A 20544-nucleotide genomic window follows, 5' to 3' on the forward strand; every position below is an offset into this window, starting at 1 on the left:
TATTTTGTGTAACCCCATAGGGCCCGAAACAGTGCCCACCACATAGTAACTAATTATAAATATTGGTTAATTTGAATAAAATTGAATTGAACTTGATTGTCTCTCCCCAGATTTTCTTGGGTTACTTCCTTCTTTGGGATTTATTCCTGAGAAATGGAAATCTGTTTCCTGTGCAGGATCTTAACTGTTTAAATGAACCTAAAACAAAAATTCTGTTTATTATTCCAAACATGATATAAGTAGGAATTAACATTTAATTTTCTACCTCATTGGAATCCTTACAATAAAATGGAAGGATTTTCACAAGGGGCTTTACAGAAAGACATTTTTGGAGGTAAAAACCAACACCAATGTGAAAGTTTTTCTTTCTCTTAATCTATGACTTTAGAGCATCTTGAAGTTGTTTGGATTTTCTGAAGTCTATCACCTGTAATCCTGATATTTAAATGTCATTCATTCAATTTCCTCCTTTATTCAAGACTACGTTTTAGCCACTTAGGATTATGTAGGATACATATTCAGACATTTAGACATGTGAATGTGGGGGATAGAATTTTAGCCTTTTGGGAAGTTATACATGGAAAAATAACTTGGGCAGATACAGGAATTTGTGAACAAGCTACATGTCAGGACTTCTTTGACTCCAATATATAAATACATTGTGAACTCTTGGAGGGCAACACTTAATTTTTTTTTAATCTGGATCCCAATTTAATAAATTTCTAAAAATTAAAATAAAACAATCCAGATAACTTAGCTATTTAATAATCCCTCATCTCTCAGACTTTCAATATTTTGTTTTTAAAATTAGAATTTCCTATAGGTTAATAATTGTATCTCTTCCTATTCTATGTACTATGGAAAATACAGAAAAGACTAATTTTTATCTCATAATGACACTTCAGATACTAGCTAAAAAGTAATAAATAATCCCTCAGAATTAGTTTATGCAGTGTTACTATATTAATTAATTGACCAAGCTCTTAAGCCAAAACTCTTGACTTTACTTTTTTTTTTCTTTGAGTTAATTCACAAGCTTGCTAAAATAATCATTCTTTTGGAGTCTGTTAGAATTAATATGCATTGTTTTTAGTCTATCTTAAATAATTTAATATTTTTTCACTTTTCCTAAAAGGGGCTGCAGCAATGTTGTTATTCTTCCCTTTATCCTTTTAGTTTTCTGTATCATGCTTAAAATATGAACAGCAATTCTAAATGTGTTGCTCTTTAAAGAGTTTGACATAGATGAAGTATATTTGATGGTTAAAATTGTGGGGTCCATCCAGGTGAAACTGTGACACTTTATGCATTTTAGACTTTCTGAGCATCAGTTCCCCCATATGTATAATGGGGGTAAAAATTGTACATACTTTCTAAAGTTGTTGTGGTAAGTGACATAATGCACAAAAGGTGCTTAACAGTGTCTTCACATGTAGTCATAATCAATAAATATGTCTCTTATTCCTGATAGTTGTTGGGCTTCTTGAGGATATGTGTTGAATAGTATGAAAGTAGGTTAATTTGTGTATTTATAGTAAATTATGTTGAATCATATCAGATGTTCAAAAGTAATATGGAATATTTGTTCAGTTTAGAATATTGGGGCCAACACATTAAATCAGACATGGCACTTGCTTTTCAATAACCAGAGCCTAGGAAGGGAGACAAAAAAAAAAATAAGGAAATAGCCATGAAATTGCTAACTGCAATAATAGAACATTATGGAGACACCAAGAAGGAAATCAACAATTCTGCTCAGGTTGATGGAGGAGAGGTTCAGGAAGTATTTCACAAAGAATGAGATACTTCATCTGGGCATTGAAATGCACTAACATTTCAAATGCAGCCGATGAAAGAAGGACATTTGAAACAGAAGCATGAAGGAATGTGCAGAGTTCAAAAAGCTGTAAGTAGTTCATCCAATATGTTCGGAGCATTTCATTTCAGTGGCGGAGCGCAGCAGGAAACAAAGTTGGGGAGGTAGGCAAGGACTGAACTTGGAGGGCTTTGTGTCAAACTGTGAAGTTGCTAAATGGTTTTTGTGAGGAAGTAACATGCTCAGTAACCCAAAAAGATACTTAACTAAGCATTCCAGAAATATTAAATAGCTGAGCACACACTAAATAAACCCTTCCTTAAAACTTAATTTCTCATAGTTATATATGTCCCATCATTTCAATATGCCATGGCTATATATTCACGAATGTTCTTCATCTTTGACTCAAATTTTCCATTCCATTTCCAACTGTCAAGTTAACTTTTTTGTTTATTTCATATATTTGTCATTTTGTGGAAAGCAATGGTAAGGTTTCTCTGTTTAGACTGAGAATGACCTGCTACCATTTACTTATTTTTGAAAATCTTCAAATCATATCCAAGAAGCAAATATCCCAGACCAAAGTAGAAGAAACACAAGTAAAAGCCAAAAAATAAAAAAATAAAACAGCTTTTATATGTTTTAGCTTTACTATATTCTATATTTAGTGTTGTATTTTCACTATATTTAACTATGCTATATTCTATAGTCAATTTCCAAATATCTCAATATTAGTTATGGTGGCTTTTATTTTTGAATTATTTCTTTTCAAATTATTAACTTGAATAAAGAGCAATTATGTGTTGTCATAATCCACTAGTTTGCTTATTCTTTCCATCCCTATACCACATGGAGACTTTATAACTCAAAATATTTCATTGCCCTTGCATCCAGGAAATGATGAATATATAAATCCTTCATCTAGTCATCTATATTCCAGCAACTATATTTGGTGTTTTCAAGCCTAGCTCATTCACACAAAGAACTGAAAGATAATTGGTAACCTAAAATTGTGTTGAATTTTCATGGTTTAACCATATTTCTGAAATCAGGAGTAGCCTTGCCCAGAATAAATACTCTTGAAACAGTACAGTTTCTTATCTAGCCCTACATACCTGAATGAGTTAAAGTTTGAGGAGAGAAGAGAGTGAGTAAAAAAATATGGAAGGAAAAGGACAGGCAAAGACCTAGATGAGAGAGGCAAGAGGAGGGGACATAAGAAGATGACGAAAGGTAGGGAAAGAATACAAAGAAATCGAAGTAGATAAATGTCTTACCTTTTTATTATCTATGTACTTACAATACAGGAGATAAATGTCTTATTTTTTAATTATGTATGTATTTATTATACAGAAAAGTAATGCATCTTCCATGTAATTAAAAAAAAGGAAATTAGTACCATAATTTTTGGGTCATTCTTCCATTTTTTGAACTGTAAGCTTAATACAAATTATCTCTTCTAATACATAACTCAAGGTATTTTTCTCCTTTATAGTTATTAAACATGAAAGCAGAGTACTGGGTGTTTAAAATGCAGTTTTCACCTTAGTTCTAAAAGACTAGCATTGTTTAATGATATCTTTCTTTGACAGTGCTCTGCCCCGCCAATGAATTACGGCTAGATTCCACAGGAGTCATATTGAGCCCTGGGTATCCTGACAGTTACCCAAATCTTCAAATGTGTGCCTGGAGCATCTCAGTAGAAAAAGGATATAATATCAGCATGTTTGTAGAGTTCTTCCAGACAGAAAAGGAATTTGATGTTCTTCAGGTGTATGATGGTAACCATGGTTTATATCTACCACATATTCATAAATTCAGTTCAACTACTCTAGTTATATTTGCAGACCTTCAGTGTAAACAACTGCTTGTATGATTTTATTTTATCTTATAGTTATTTTTAGAAGTATCAACATCCAGTTTATCTACACACCATGTGAAAACTGTAGTTAGCTTCTTATTCTACAAACTGTAGATTCTTCAGCTATGGAGGTAAATGTTTAAAACAGAAATAAGTTTTAAGCTACTGTTGATTGGTTAAATTGGTTTTGGAGCAATGTCACCACATATCATACTATTATAAATATATTCTATTACCATATACCATAATATTCTAAATATATAAAATATTAAAGATAAATTGGAACAGAATTGTTCAGTTATGTCTAAATTATATTATTTTCTTTCCAAAGGACCAAATATTCAAAGTCCAGTGCTTATTTCCCTCAGTGGAGATTATTCATCTGCTTTTAATATAACAAGCAATGGTCATGAAGTATTTCTCCAATGGTCGGCAGATCATGGCAATAACAAAAAAGGGTTCCGGATAAGATATATAGGTATGTGATACTTACAACTTCAGTACACATCTCACCTACATCCTCAGTATGGTTGTGGCTAGAGAGCAAAGACACAGACCCTATTCAATTAGACATGAATTTAAATCACAGTTCCTCCACTGAGGCTTCTTGAGCAGTTTATGTAACCTCTGTGTCTCAGTGTCCCCACTGTCATGATAATCCTACCTCTTGGGACTTTTGAAAAGATTAAAAGCATTTAGGATATTGATGACTTATATATGTTAGTTATAAGTTAAACTCTGATATTTTTAATGCCTTTTTCCAATAGATTTGTTTCCCTTGCATTCTCACAAAATAGTAACACTGTTGCTCAAATGTGTGTATCTGACCTATTTAATAAGTCCTTGATATGAGAAGGTTAAACAAAAGACAAATGTACAACGGTAAAAATCTTTGTTTTTGTTTTTATCATCTATTTATGATACTTGTTAAATAAGTCTAATATTGAAAGGGAAATGACCAACACATAATTAAAAACCTTTAGTTTTGAAAAAAAGAGTTGTTTTGTCATTACTGCTTTTCACTAAGTAGTGTTTAAAAAGATATGGGCTGAAAATCCTTTTTAATATTGAGATGAAATAACTTTTCTATATGCCTTCCTGTTTATAAGGTCTAATGATGCTGAGCCAATAATTTTCGTTTCTTGTTGAAAAAGTGTATATAAGTGTTCTTCATTGTACAAAGATTATGTTCCTTTTTTTCCCATCCTAAATCATGGCAGAGCCATGGGTATGTGCTCAATAACAGAATATTTCAGAACTAATCAGGCAACTCTTTTCTGTACAGTGTTCGGACCATGTCTCCCCAACCCAAGAATCATTGCTAATCAGTTCAACTGAAAATTACTTTCATAAATATTTCATAAACAATTCTGACAAAACAATTATAGACATAGGCTTCAATAAATTTTGAATTTTAGTTCTTAAAATATACTTTCATATTTACTTATTTATATAAATTTCCATATATAGTGTACAAATAAAATAATTTTTGTCTATTTGATTTTAAACCTATAAGATGATAGTTTGATTTTAATTTATTAACAATTTGTCTTTCACACTTCAAAATTGACTTGTCACTGACATCACAATACTAATATGTATATAAATTTTGTCCTACAATAGATTTGCTTTAAATTTTTCAAAAATGTTATTAGGCATACAAAGAAGAAATGCTTTAAAAATTCAAATATATGCCCCAGTCATCATTAATTTTTTTCATATTTGAATCATTTTTCTAGCATGTGAACAATGTAAATGTCTTTTTATTAAATTTGTGCCCAAAGATGGAATTTAAAGGTCAGCACATTAAATTGTAGTTTTAATGATCATAATAACTTAAAGGGAAATTATTCAAATCAATTATAAACATTAAATTGACTGTATTATAGACTAAATCTTTATGTTGATATTCATGATAAATTTTTGTATAAATATATTGAAAACAGCACTTTAACCCCAAGAATAACTTGACATATTGTATATTTTTCCTTTAGAAATAACAGGTTATGACATATATATTCCAAGTCCAATCTATTTCTTTCTAGTTACCACTAAAGTCTTATTTTCTCAGATGAATACACTGAAGTTACAAAGGGTAAATGGATCCTGCCAGGCTGAATAGTCTTAAAAGTACATATATATGGAAAAGCCATTTGACATTATCTTTTGACATTTCAGACTTCAGAAGATGAAGAAAGTTTTATTTTATTGACATTTTTATCACCATATGTAAGCATTCTTGACACCATGGAAACTCTTTAATAAACTGGGAGAGAGGATTATGGAATGTGGGGGGTCTATTTAGACATCAACCAAAATGAAATGCATGACCTAACATGATATAGGTGTCTGGAAATAACTTCAAAGTTACATGTAAACAACATGCTCTAAAATATTACTACCAAGACTGGCATTTAAGTCCTTCAAATTAAAAGAAGTACAGCTTCCAAAATTCACTGAAATATTTGTAGAGCTTTTGAACCACCAGGGTGTTAAGAAAAATATGTATATTTCAATTCAGAAGACCTCTTCTGTGATGATAAAATGTTCTGAGTTAGTTTTGTCTCCCAAAAGTTATGTCAATGGATTGTCAAGAGAATAGAAAATTATATGATGTTCATAGGAAGTAAAATTCACACAGGTGGCAGTTACAATGCTGGATTGTAAAGAATTTCTGATTCATTAATTATACAGTGATTCTTTTGTCTTTTGAAAAGCTTTCTACTGTAGTACACCAGAATCTCCACCTCATGGATACATTATCAGTCAGACAGGTGGACAACTTAATAGTGTGGTCCGCTGGGCCTGTGACCGAGGATTCCGACTTGTTGGGAAAGGCAGTGCTGTGTGCAGAAAGTCTTCCTATGGTTATCATGCATGGGATGCGCCGGTCCCTGCTTGTCAAGGTGAAGTATATTATCCCCAAATGGAAAAACACATTAATAAAAGATTAACCCTGTTTAACTTTTGCATTTGTATCATTGAAACTTCCAAAAATATAAATATTCAGAAGCATATTATAGATGCCCCTCTTGAAAATGAGACTTAAAAATGCAGAATGCTAAATTTGAGAAGAGTGAGACACGTTTTATAATTCATTTGTTGTGTGATTAATGCCTTTACTCTAACCACTCATACACCTGTACATACTTCAAAAAAATATTATTATTATGAATTTCTTTTTTAGAGAGAGAGAGAGCATGCACGAGCAAGTAGGGTGGGGAGGGGCAAGGGGAGAGGGAAAGAGAGAATCTTAAGCAGGCTCCATGCCCAGCACAGAGCCCCACATTGGGCTCGATTTCACAACCCTGAGATCATGACCTGAGCCACAATCAAGAGTCCAATGCTTAACTAAATGAGCCACCTAGATGCCCCCACCTGAACACACTTTACTCATCCATCTACCATTCTCATTACTTTGTTGTCAGAAAATGCTTGACCCAGAGCTGGAGATTGCTTTAGTGTGGAGTCTGCAGAGAGAAAAGAGAGGATAAGAGTGGGCAGGGCGCTGAAGATTTTCACTCTGAGCATGCAAAAATGTGCTCTCAGAGCAACAAATTTGAAAGAAGAAAATGTAACCAGCCACCACGTCATTTTTTCTTCACTGTTTAACTTAATAGAGATACGTCTTTCTTTTTCATTTGTATTTTGGTAACAATTGAGGCACTGTCAGAGTGTTGTATCCTGTTACAGCAAACAGAATGATAAGCTTCTTATTCAACAAATGGCACATTTTAGATCTTTGGACTAGATCTTGTTTTTAAAAAGTAGTCTCTTAGCTAGGTATAGTTATAAAGACAAGTGCAATATCAGTTATACCAAAAAATGTAATGTCATTGGACTTAGAAAATTTTTAATATTTAGCATATCACACTATTTTGTCCATATGAAATTTAATTTTATATTTGATTTATTCTACCCAGCATATAGAGGTGTATTAAACAACTATGAACCCTCACATTAAAAAAATGTAGAATACTCTCAGTTAATGAATAATGGGTCTTACCTATAATCTACTTATCAGAAGGAAGTTACATAAAACAAATAAGGGCACCTGGGTGGCTCAGATGGTTAAGCGTCTGCCTTCGGCTCAGGTCATGATCTCAGGGTACTGGGATCGAGTTCCACATCGGGCTCCCTGCTCCTTGGGAGCCTGCTTCTCCCTTTGCCTTTCTCTCTCACTCTGTCTCTCATGAATAAAAAAAAAAAAATCTTAAAAAAATATATAAAATCAATTAAATTTAAAATTGAACAACAGCAAGTTAAAATAAGCATAGATATTACCAAACACCCGGAATGGGTTCTTTTACCTGTTAAACTGTAATTTTAATTCATGAAAAGATAACTCTCACCGGCATGTATAAATAAATGAGAAATGAAAGAACTATTGTTTCCTTGTTCTGTTGATACAGGAAATATTAATCGCTTACTAGAATTCTGTGAAAAGTCATAACCTTAGTGGCTTACCAACATTGAAAAAGCTGACTTCATGTTGAATAGATATATTTTAATAAACTATGAAAACATCTGCTTTTCTTTGACTAATGAATAGTAGTCACAAATTCTTAGTATTTCCCAGAACTGGTTTGGAAAAGAATCTTTGATCTTATAATTTCAGAATCATGGGAATTTAAAAAATATATAAACAATAACGTCTAAACCATATATACTTTAAATATATATTAAAATGACCTGACTTTGAACTAGTACATTTCAGTTGTGTAATGATTGCTTAGATATATGAGGACATATATAATAATCTTTAAGAAATCTTTAGTAAAAATAATTGCTTATTGGTTGAAATAAAAAAATCCTAAACTTTCTGAAATTTTGAAATTGCTTTGTATAGTCAGCATTATAATTTCATTGAATTTTTTGATATATAATACATTTACATATGGGTTCATTTTTTTCATTGTTCTTGATTTAAAATGTTCTACAATTAGAATAGTTAAATCAAAATGCAGTTAAAAAGATATTTGGCATAGTAAAATGATAACAAGGAGACATTTCCAAAATTGATCTTTTATTATTACTGAAACAATTTTAAAAGATTAATTAGTTAATAAAAACCTTTGTTGTATGTGATCTATCTGTATTTGAACATAGCTAATTAAAATGAACTGGTTAAATGTCATTGGGAAGAGCTATTCACATAATGCAAATTTTTGTTTTGTTCCAAGTTTGTTTTATATTCTTCAGTCATTTTTTTTGCTTTATTTCTTCAGTCTCCTTATACATCCTCATGTATATTTATTTGAGCAACAGTTACACAATGTGAAAACAGAAAAAGATAGAAAATCCAATCTGATCTTTCTAGTTGGGTTAGGCAGGTGTTTTATCTGTTCGTCTGCACATCAAATAAGCCTTCACTGATTTCCTCTTCTTCAGGAATTGAACCAGTCTCATCTCACTATGCATTTGGGTTTTGTATAGTATTATGTAGAAACAGTCTCTTTGCATTCCCTGCCTCACTTTTAACCTGTGCTCTTCTGAGGGTTCTGTAGAGAAGCCTCTGTGACAACCACTCAGTGATGATGGTTTTTTTGAAATTGATTTTTTTTTTTATTTTATAGATGAGAAGTTAAGTCATAATCTACCCACAGGCATAGTTGTCGTCCTATCATTTGAGCATGTTGCCATTTTCTTAGGTCTAAAATATAGCCATTTTAGGGGCACATGGGTGGCTCAGTTGGTTAAGCGACTGCCTTCGGCTCAGGTCATGATCCTGGAGTCCCGGGATCGAGTCCCGCATCGGGCTCCCTGCTGGCAGGGAGTCTGCTTCTCCCTCTGATTTGAGACGGAGAGAATGAGAGACAGAGAGCATGAGAGGGAGGAGGGTCAGAGGGAGAAGCAGACTCCCTGCCGAGCAGGGAGCCCGATGCGGGACTCGATCCCGGGACTCCAGGATCATGACCTGAGCCGAAGGCAGTCGCTTAACCAACTGAGCCACCCAGGCGCCCTAAATAAAAATCTTTTAAAAAATAAAATAAAATATAGCCATTTTATACTAACCACATATGTGGACCTATTCTTTTTTTTTCCTTATTTATTTATTTATTTTTAAGATTTTATTTATTTATTTGACAGAGACACAGAGAGAGAGGGAACAGAAGCAGGGGGAGTGGGAGAGGGAGAAGCAGACTTCCCGCCAAGCAGGGAGCCTGATGTGGGGCTCGATCCCAGGACCCTGGGATCATGACCTGAGCGGAAGGAAGATGCTTAACGACTGGGCCACCCAGGCGCCCCTTCTTTTCTTTTTATTATGTTACGTTAATCACCATACATTACATCTTTGGTTTTTGATGTAGTGCTCCATGATTCATTGTTTGCGTATAACACCCAGTGCTCCATTCAATACGTGAATACCCTCTTTAATACCCATCACCAGGCTAGCCCATCCCCCCACCCTCAGTTTATTTCTCTAGAACCCTCAGTTTGTTTCTCAGAGTCCATAGTCTCTCATGGTTCATCTCCCCCTCCGATCTCTCCCCCTTCATTTTTCCCTTCCTGCTACCTTCTTCTTCTTCTTCTTCTTCTTTTTTTTTTTTTTTAACATATAATGTATTATTTGTTTCAGAGGTACAGGTCTGCAATTCAACAGTCTCACACAATTCACAACACTGACCATAGCACATACCCCCCCCAGTGTCTATCACCCAGCCACCCCATCCCTCCCACCCCCCACCACTCCTTTTTAAACTTTATTTCCTTTCTACTTTGATCTAAGTTCAACCTACACTACTCCAATAATGTATAGTTGATTTTTTTTTTTAATCAGTAAATACACAGTCTTTGGTGGGGTTCTGTAGGGAGATGACTTATTACAAATTGAAATTCCCAAAAGTCCTAAGTAGAAATATCAACATTGCTTGAGCAGACATCAGGGAACCATTTACGTCTGCAACATGATAGAAGGGATAATAACATAATTATATGAGATTGCCTATATAATTTATTAAGTCAATGTTACTGCTTTTCTGTTCATAATTTTCAAGTTATCAGATTATGAAAGATCAAACCGTGCACCAGTAGGGAGTCTGCCATTCAATTTTGTGAATGTCATATAGATTTCACTAAGATATTTCACTTCATAGTGAAATTCACATGGATTAATTAAAATTAAACACCTAAGTGGTAGGTTTTCTGAAAGAGGTTGAAAAATGATTTTAGGTTGAAATGAAAGCTAGGTAACTAGAACACAAGTCTGTCAATATTAAAACCAAACTCAAACCTTTCTATTCTTGATTTCTTTTAATATGAGAAAAATGTACTTATAAGTCTAGTATATTTTATAGGAAACCTAGAAGACTAGATATTTCAGAATTCAGAAATTTTCTGATTTTATAGAGGTAATACAGTACACATACCAGATGTTACATAACTCCAGATGGTTGTGGAGCTGTACCCATAATCATATACACTAGTTTTTGTGCAGACATATGTACAAATATTTACACACATCTGAATATGATAGAAAAGATACAAATAATCTCATTTTAATCAGGGTTTTGCTGCCAAATATATTCACTGAACTTATGTTTTTTTCTTTGATTTTGGAGATACAAATGTGTACTGGTAAAGATGGCAAACAATCAATCTTAGAGTATATCTGTATAGTCATTTGAATTTATGAGATGTGAAGATACCTGATATACAATAAAGTAAATAAAAATTTCTACTATAAATATCACATTATGGGAAAACTAATTTCAACTAAATCAGATTCATTGTAGATGAAAACCAAGACATCTAAGACATATCAGTGAAATGCAGGATGATTCAACCTAGGTTTTAAGACAATATGTCCAGGCCCTATATTTATTAAACATGTTGATCACATGATATTCTATAGATGGTGCCCAAGCACATAGAGTTTGGACCTAAAACAAAGCAATATCCAGCTTCCAGTTAAAATAAATCTAAGCATCTATGCATTGTATTCCTGGCCAAAGCCCTGATGAGTATTAGTTACCAACACCTTTATAATCTTTAATAATTATCTGTCAAATTAATTGACCAAACTTGTTATGTGATGGCCCAGTTATGGATTAGCCCTAGATATACCCAATATTTATCCAATTTTCATTATCATATAATTTATATGAATGCTGATAACCATGCACACACTGACAAGAAACCAAGTAAGAAACCCAGAAATAAAGCATTAATAATGTATGGATTCACAATCAAAAAAAAAAAAACCGCATTCAATAGGAGTTTGAAATAAATTACTCAAAAAGTTATGGTTCAGGAAAGCCTTTCTAGGAGATATTCTGAAATTGTTTCAGAGGAATTAATAAAATCCCAAATAGTTTACATGCTTTACAATTTAAGAGACTTATCTACTAAATTAAGTATTTTTCTGTTTCTATGATTTTGTACATGTATTCATTCTAGCAATTTCCTGCGGGATTCCTAAAGCTCCAACAAATGGAGGAATACTCACAACAGACTACTTGGTAGGAACCCGAGTTACCTATTTTTGTAATGATGGATATAGATTGTCATCTAAGGAACTTACCACTGCCATATGTCAATCAGATGGAACTTGGAGCAATCATAACAAGACCCCTCGCTGTGTTGGTATGTGTGTTAAGGAAATGGTATCATTTGTGTTTCTATTGGAATCTTGTATGCTTTAAAAGTTTATGTATTGTTCAAATTTTACAACTAATCCCTGAAGTGAAATGTGATGTCTAAGAGGGAAATAAAAGTTAATTAAGCTGTCTTGTACCATGAACAACTAGAAGACAGTATAAGGACATAAACTCCAGAATATTTATGTCAAAAAATTAAAGTGAATTTTATTTTACATAACACAGTTTCACTTATTTTGTAAACATTCATCCATCAGTCAACATGTATTTTCTGTATATGTCCTTAAACAAATTTAAAGATTTATAATTAATAAAATTATATTCGAATACATTCAGCTCTGATTTTTATAAGGACAAAAGATGTTGCTAAGATGATCCATAACCTCAACTTCCGTCAATATTCTTCAGGTCACTTCCACTTAGAATATTTCCATTGCTTTCATTACTACTTTAATAGGTAAATGAATATTATGTAATGGTGACGGCAAATAATTCTGTTAAAATATTTGGTAGCAAAAGAATTGGAAAATGTTGGCTTAAATAAGGTTTTTTTGTCTCTATATTACATTTATTTCAACTTAGTTATTTCATTTAAAATGAAAGTTGTTAAATTATGTGTAGTCTTAACATAGGTATTGAATCATGCTTCTGTTTATCTTATGTTGAGTAAGTTTTGAATTAGCCAAAGTTTATAACACAACTCTTGCACAAAAACACCATTCTCATAAAACAGATTTCCTCAAAATACAGTCCTTCCAAAATTTCTGAATTAATGAGACTATGTTGTTTCCATATATTGCCTATTGTGACCAATGCTGCAATGAACATGAGCATGCAGATATCTCTTTGAGATCCTGATTTCATTGCCTTTGAATGTATACCCAGATTGGGATTACTGAATCATATGGTGGTCCTCTTTTTCATTTATGAGGATCTTCCATATTGGCTCTACATATATATTCCATAATGGCTGTGCTGGTTTACATTTCCACCAACTTGTACCAGGGTTCCCTTTTTCCTACATCCTGTCATTTGTATCTCATAAAAGTTGGGAAGAAAGATTTCAAAAAGAATACTTTTAAATCAGCTTCAAAGAAAAGAGAAAATTTTAACAAATTAATATAATTGGAATGATTCATCACTAAAATACATTTCATGTCTTTCTGTATTAAGGAATAAATTTGGATATGATAATATCCAAGAAAGAAAAGAAAGAAGAGGGTAGAGGTAAGGCAATAATAAAGATACTGGGTAAATAGAATAATATGTACACAGACATTAAAGTGTGAAATAGTATAACATATTCAAGGAACTGCCAGCAATACCATAGAGCTGGGGGACTGGAAAAGATTAACATGAAAAATAAATTTTTAAAAAAGCTGAAGGACTTTGGCACAATAGTGAATGAATTAAGGTAGTGGTGATGTAGGGGATGGAATAGATACAAGATACAGTTAAGTAGAACAGACATGACTGATTAACATTTATGTTCTTGGTTATGGTATAGTTGTTACATGTCCAAGCATCAATTCCTTTACCTTGGAACATGGAAGATGGCGAATTGTGAATGGCTCCCATTATGAATACAAAACTAAGGTAGTTTTCAGCTGTGATCCTGGTTATCATGGGCTAGGTCCTGCTTCTATTGAATGTCTTCCTAATGGTACCTGGAGTTGGAGAAATGAAAGACCATATTGCCAAAGTAAGTATCCACTCAGCTAAACTTATTTCATAAGCTATTCTTTTTTTAATTTAAATTCAATTAATTAACATATAATGTATGATTTGTTTCAGGGGTACAGGTCTGTGATTCATCAGTCTTATATAAATACCCAGTGCTCATTACAACACATACTCTCCTCACTTGATTGAATTGTTTGGTCACTTCCTTTTCCAAACACACTAGAGCAATAATGAGATAATATTATTAAAAAGACAATTTATTCTCATTAAATTTTAAAATTTTGTAACTTTTTTTTTTTTTTTTAGTAAATGCTCATAAAAAAGGACCGGCTTTAGATACAGAAATCCTGTGTTTGGATTCTAAGTCTATCATTTACTACAATAACTTGATAATGCCTATTGTATACTTAAAACTTGCCAGGCAGGCACTGCTTTTAGCCCTTTACGTGTATTAATTCATTTATTGTTTAGTCCATATCTTATGAAGTAGTTGATATTATTATACTTATTTTGTCAAAAAAAGAAACTGAGCCCCAGGTTTAATAATTTCTACACAAATCACAGAACCTATAAATGGTGGAGAAATGAGATTCAATCCAAGCTGTCAGACTATACCCTCTGGCTTTTATTTATTTATTTTTATTTATTTATTTGACAGAGAGAGACATAGCGAGAGTAGGAACACAAGCAGGGGGAGTGGGAGAGGGAGAAGCAGGCTTCCCGCAGAGCAGGGAGCCCAATGTGGGACTCGATCCCAGGACCCTGGGATCATGACCTGAGCCGAAGGCAGACGCTTAACGACTGAGCCACCCACGAGCCCAACCCTCTGGCTTTTAATCAGTATATTATATGATGTTCATTTTCTCTGATCCTAAATTTCTTAAGCCAGAAAATTACAATAATACCTACCTTGTAGTTATTATAAAGATTTAATGGTATGTTATCTTGAAAATATCAGCTCGAACCTGATTCACAGCATGACCTCAATATTTATTGAATCAAATTGAACATATTGTTATTCTATTTCCATGCATTCTTATTATATAAATTGCCAGTATCTGACATAGATAAGTTAACTGAACATAGGACATTCAGGTGAAATATTATGAAGTCCCTACATTTATTGAGTATTTACTTTGTGCCAGGAAATATGCTAGGCTGAAAATTCATTCTTTTCATTTTGTGCCCAACACAACTCTGACATTTATGACATAAACACTCATAATTTATAAATAAACTAATAAAGGAATCAGAAGTCTAAATAGGATTATGATTATGATTATTAAGAATTTCAACACAGCAAACAATTGTCTTTGTGTAATAAGTATGCGAGTATCTACTATTATTTTATTGATGAATATTCTATTTTGCAATCTATTTTTTTAATATCCATATAAGGGGGATTCCCTCTTTTGTAAGATAATCATACTGATGAATTAAAACCTCAAAAATAGATGTCAAAACTATAATTGTGATATTCTAAAAATATGGCATCTATATTTTTTAATTTTTGCCCTGTTCTTTCACATTTTCTCCTAGGAGTTTTCTTTGCTTCTAGCCTCATTGTTCTTCCAGTATTATTTCATTATAGAGGTACATGGGATAGAGAAATTTCAAAGAGCTATGAAAAAATTATCTACAATAAAATCTTTAATTTAATCAGGCATTCAACAAATGTTTGTCTTGTTCTTTTGTGATGATGTAGAAGGGTTTAAGGGATCATCTATGATGTTGAAGGGTTTAAGAGATACATAAAATGAGGTCCCTGCCTACAGGTAAGAGTGGGGGAAAGACAAAGAATTTAAGATAGCATTTCATTGAGAAAAATGGAAAGAATAGTGATTTTGCTGATTCTCTATTCATCTTTTAAATTAAAATAATATAAATATTAATATTATTAATATTAATAAATAGTATAGCTACTGCAAAGTGTTGTTGAGGGATTGGTTTAAAACAATCACTGTATTTAAAATTTTACATGCAACAATTTAAAGTTTGCAAATTTTCTCTTTGTCTGCCTAATGGACACCTAAAGCCTAGATCTGAAAGTCAGCACTGTAGGCTGGTGGCTAAGTATTGGATTCTGGAGTTTGACCACTGGGTTTTAATTTTGATTTAGCTATTTATAGGCTGTGTGACCTTATTAAAGTTACTTAACTACTATGTGCTCTATCCTAGTCCATACAATTCAGATAGTGACTCCACCTACCTCGTAAAGTTGTTTTGAGAATTATTTAACTTAAAGCACTAGTAATAGTGTCTGGTACAAAATAAGCACTCAATAAACATTATCCACTATTGTTTTTTATTCAAGAAAGACATTTTATTTGTACTCTTTAAATATGAAGGAGTTATAAGAGCTGGGTTCTAAATGACCTAGTGAGTCAATCTCTTTTTTAGTTTTTTAAAACCTACAAACAAAATGTGAAATATCATTCTATCCAATGGTTTTTCTGAAAGTCAAATGATATTTTACATGTATATTTCTTTATAAACTGTGGAGATCTCAACAAATATTACTTGTAATTACAAGCATACCTCAGAGATATTGTGGGTTCAGTTCCAGACCACCCTAATAAAGCTAATACTGCAATAAAGGAAGTCAAAAAAATTTTTTGGCTTCCCAGTGCTTATATAAAAGTGATATTTACACTATACTGTAGTCTATAATGGCATTGTGTTTAAAAAATAATGTACCTATCCTAATTAAAAAATACTTTATTGCTAAAAACGCTAACCATCATCTGAGCTTTCAGTGAGTGGTAATCACAGATCACCATAATGAATATAATAATAATGAAAAAATTTGAAATATTGTGAGAATTATCAAAATGTGACACAGAGACACAAAGTGAGCAAATATTGTTGGAAAAATTGCCCTCATAGTCTTACTCAATGCAGGGCAGTCACAAACCTTCCATTTGTAAAGGCGCAACATCTGCCAAGCCCAATAAAGTGAGGTATTCCTGTACTCTTTTAGCATTGTTTCAGATTAAAGAGGAAATTTTGGCTCAGGTAAGTCAAAAGGATGGAAATCCTTCACCTTGTGATTTTTTTTCTTTTATGACAACCTGCTGAGTGATCAGATTGGCTAAGCAAAGATGCAAAAGTAGCTTCGTTACATGTTGCTGTCACTCAGAACGTTTTAAGAGAACTCAAAGAGGATAGATTTTAAATTGTGTCATCTATTTTCTCTGCATTTTCACACTCATTCGAAATGTCTTACAAATGTCGATTTCAGTTGTGAATATGTCAGATCATAGAGAATTCAAAGTGTTAAAAACATGGTTTTGTTATAAGTGCACATTGACTATGTCTCTAAGCATTTTTATTTTTTTATTGTTTTCAAGTTATTTCCTGTGGAGAACTACCTACACCTCCAAATGGAAATAAGATTGGAACTCAAACTTCATATGGCTCCACGGCCATCTTTACCTGTGATTCCGGATTCATGCTTGTGGGCTCTGCTGTACGGGAATGCCTTTCTTCAGGTCTTTGGAGTGGATCTGAAACCAGATGCCTAGGTACAGATTTTTGAATCATTTTAACCAACACACCCCCACCCCCCACCTCTGAAAAGGAGGCAGCTCTTTTTCCATAACAAGAGATGATCATTTATATTGACTCAGTAAGGATGCTAACCAGAAAATGTTTAACTTTAAAAATGTCTCATGGTAGAAAAGCTATTAAACAGATAACCCTTAAAGTTAATCAACTAGTATTTCAAATGAGAATCTTATGCCATTAAGGAGAGACACATTTTCCTCCAGGCATGTGAAAATAAAAAGGTGAAAACTAATTGCTGAAAATTATGTCTGCATACTCAGCTGGATTAATCACTGTAGAAGTTAATTCATTCTAAACCATAGTCAATTCTCCTTTCACCTATTTGCTTAAGGTAATGATCGAAGGAGAAAAATGATTTCCGCATTTAAACTCTTTCTCCCTTTTAACTTCATAAGATTTTAACATGTGTAATATTACTTTCTATTAAACTTATTTAAAATATATTTTTTCAAACCTGATTTTAGGCAAATGGGATTTTTCCCTCTTAGGGTTTTTTAATTCATTATAAAAAAAACTGTTCAGTTAAAGAAACTGAACTAGCTAGTTCTTTTTGCCCTTCCTCCTTTATTATTAAAAGAATATAATGATTTATGCTTTATCTTTTTTTCAAAGACTTCAATATTTTTTTTAATATTAAGATAATGGTATGATTTATGATTTATTTTTCTCCAAAATGATTTCAAGATATGACAGCAAGTACTGAATTAAGCATAATGAAAATTTTTCTAATAATTATTCACTTGTCTGTTGGGAACAAGAGATAATCTTTTTGTTTACTAATTTAAGTATCATTGTTTATTATCAACCAGGGTATTGCTAGATGGGACAGTGTTTTGTCTATAAATATTTACTCTATTTAAGAATATGAGGCAAGGCAGAAAAGTCTATACTTTAACAATTTAGATACATATTGTTTTGCTTATAACTTGAGCATATTCATGTTAGTGCAATCATTATTTAAAAAAAGGTATAGCCACAGGTTTTGATTAAAATCCTTTTTTCCCTTCTCAAGTATATTTGTTAATAAGTACACTTGGAAGCCTAGCAACAATGGTTTATTTATAAGAGCATGTATATTTGAATATGCTATAAGACTATTATATAAAAAATGGTACAAAATTAAGTCTTTATATATTTATATAGGATTAAATAATCAAAATATTTTTCATAGTTCCAAACTGATTTTGGTTATGCAGATATCAATTACAGATTATTTAGTTTACATATAAACTTGAAAATGTATATGTAATCTAAATTTGAAATGCTATATTTTGTGGCTCTCTGCCCTGATGAACTGTTATTGTGTATTGTGTATTATTTATTGAATACTGTATATAGAGGGTGGTTTTATTCACCTGTTTAAAATCCTGATTCTGTTTTCTGAAGAGATAAGGTATAACAGAAAGATTTATAAGAAAACATTGCCTCTCAGTCTATGAAGACAGCATCACCATCCATTGCAGAAGGTGTAGTGTTGACATCTAATATAAACTCCGAAGGATGTGGGTAGAAAGAAAATGCAATTGCCAAACAAGCAAATCCTAGAATCTTATGCTTGAACTTGACTTTAAGAATTAATGTAGTCCAGTCATTCTCATGTTTGAAAAAAACAAAAAACAAAAAACTTGTTCTTATAGCCACAGACACTTTTGGCTAATAATGGCCACTAGTATGTGCTTATGATCATTTCTCTAAATACAGTGCATTTATTCCTAGTCTGCCAGCATCTTATTATGAATTTTTCAGTTTTTCAGTTGAAACACTTGACTGTGACACTTGCCATGTGGGTGTCTCTGTGCCCACCACCTAGATTCTACAATTAACATTTTGTCATTTTTGCTTATCACATATCTATCTATCCTTCAAGCCTCTATCAATCCATCAGTTCATTTTTTTGGATGTATTTAAAAATAACGTGCAGAATTCATTGTACTTTTTTGCTTAACATTTCAGCATGCATATCATTACCAAGAGTTTAATATTTGCTTACTTTTCTTGATTCCTTTTTACCATGGCAAAATGTGTATACAATGGAATGTATATATCATAAACACAAAATGAGATGCGTTTTGTCAAATGTGTATAACTGTCTAACTTAAACCACTTTGTAGTTATACAATATTACTATTACCTTGGAAAGGTTCCTCATGGCCCTGTACAGCCAATCTGCAACTCCCTGTAACCCTGAGACAATAATTGTTTGTTTTGTTTTGTTTTTTTACCATATGTTAGTTTTCCCTTTCTAGAAATCCTTACGATTGGAATTCTAAATTATATACCGTGTAAGACTTCTTTCATTCTCTTTCCATGTTGTTGTGTATGTATCACTATTTTTTTAATTGCTGAATAGAATTCCATTATATGAATATGCCACATGTTGGTCAATCCCCTATTGATAGACACCTGACCCTTGTCCAGTTTTGGGGCTATTATGAAGAAAGGTGCAATGAATATTCATGTAAAAATCTTTTGTGAGCATATGTATTCATTTCTCTTAAAGATTTAGGAGTAAAATTCCTAGAAGAGTTCTTGTCTCACATTTTCTCCAGCATGTGGTATAGCCAGTCTTTTAATTTTATCCATTCCATTGGGTGCATAAAGGTATTTTATAACATTTTAATACGCATTGTCTTGATGATTACTGATAGAGTACAGTTTCTTGAGCTTTTTGGCCACTTGTAAATTTTCCTTTGTGAATTGGTGAAGTATTTTTTATATTGAATTGGCTTTTATTATGAACTGCAGGAGTCTTTGTATATTCTGGTGGTAAGGACTTCATTATTATGTGCTTTATAGATATTTTCTTGCAGCCTGTGACTTGCTTACTTATTTCTTCTTTTAATAGGCAGAAATTTTAAATTTTTTTAAAGTCTATCTTTTCTGGTTATTGCTTTTTGTGTCTTGTTTACAAAACTTTTACTCAGCTAGGAGTCACAAAGATTTTCTTTCATATTTTCTTCTAGAAGTTTTATAGTTTTTGGAGTTACTTTTATATCTAGGATTTATCTTTAGTTTGC

The 20544-nt window shown here is 32.4% G+C and overlaps 1 protein-coding gene across 3 annotated transcripts in view; it reads left to right on the forward strand.

Moving 5' to 3' along the window:
- CSMD3 (CUB and Sushi multiple domains 3) overlaps positions 1–20544 on the forward strand; it is a 1202189-nt gene that overhangs the window by 1116617 nt on the left and 65028 nt on the right. For 2 of the 3 annotated variants that reach the window (XM_045896021.3, XM_045896024.3), the window contains 6 exons: positions 3409–3597; positions 4009–4155; positions 6395–6583; positions 12078–12263; positions 13785–13979; positions 17311–17484. In XM_045896021.3, the coding sequence (XP_045751977.1) occupies positions 3409–3597; positions 4009–4155; positions 6395–6583; positions 12078–12263; positions 13785–13979; positions 17311–17484 (1080 nt within the window). The remainder of the gene's footprint in view (positions 1–3408; positions 3598–4008; positions 4156–6394; positions 6584–12077; positions 12264–13784; positions 13980–17310; positions 17485–20544) is intronic. The other variant, XM_045896023.3, reaches the window with a different exon arrangement.

Source organism: Mirounga angustirostris, unplaced genomic scaffold, assembly GCF_029215605.1.
Source record: "Mirounga angustirostris isolate CCGP_5_RB_7025 unplaced genomic scaffold, mMirAng1.0.hap1 SCAF_4, whole genome shotgun sequence".
Classification (NCBI taxonomy): Eukaryota; Metazoa; Chordata; class Mammalia; order Carnivora; family Phocidae; genus Mirounga; species Mirounga angustirostris.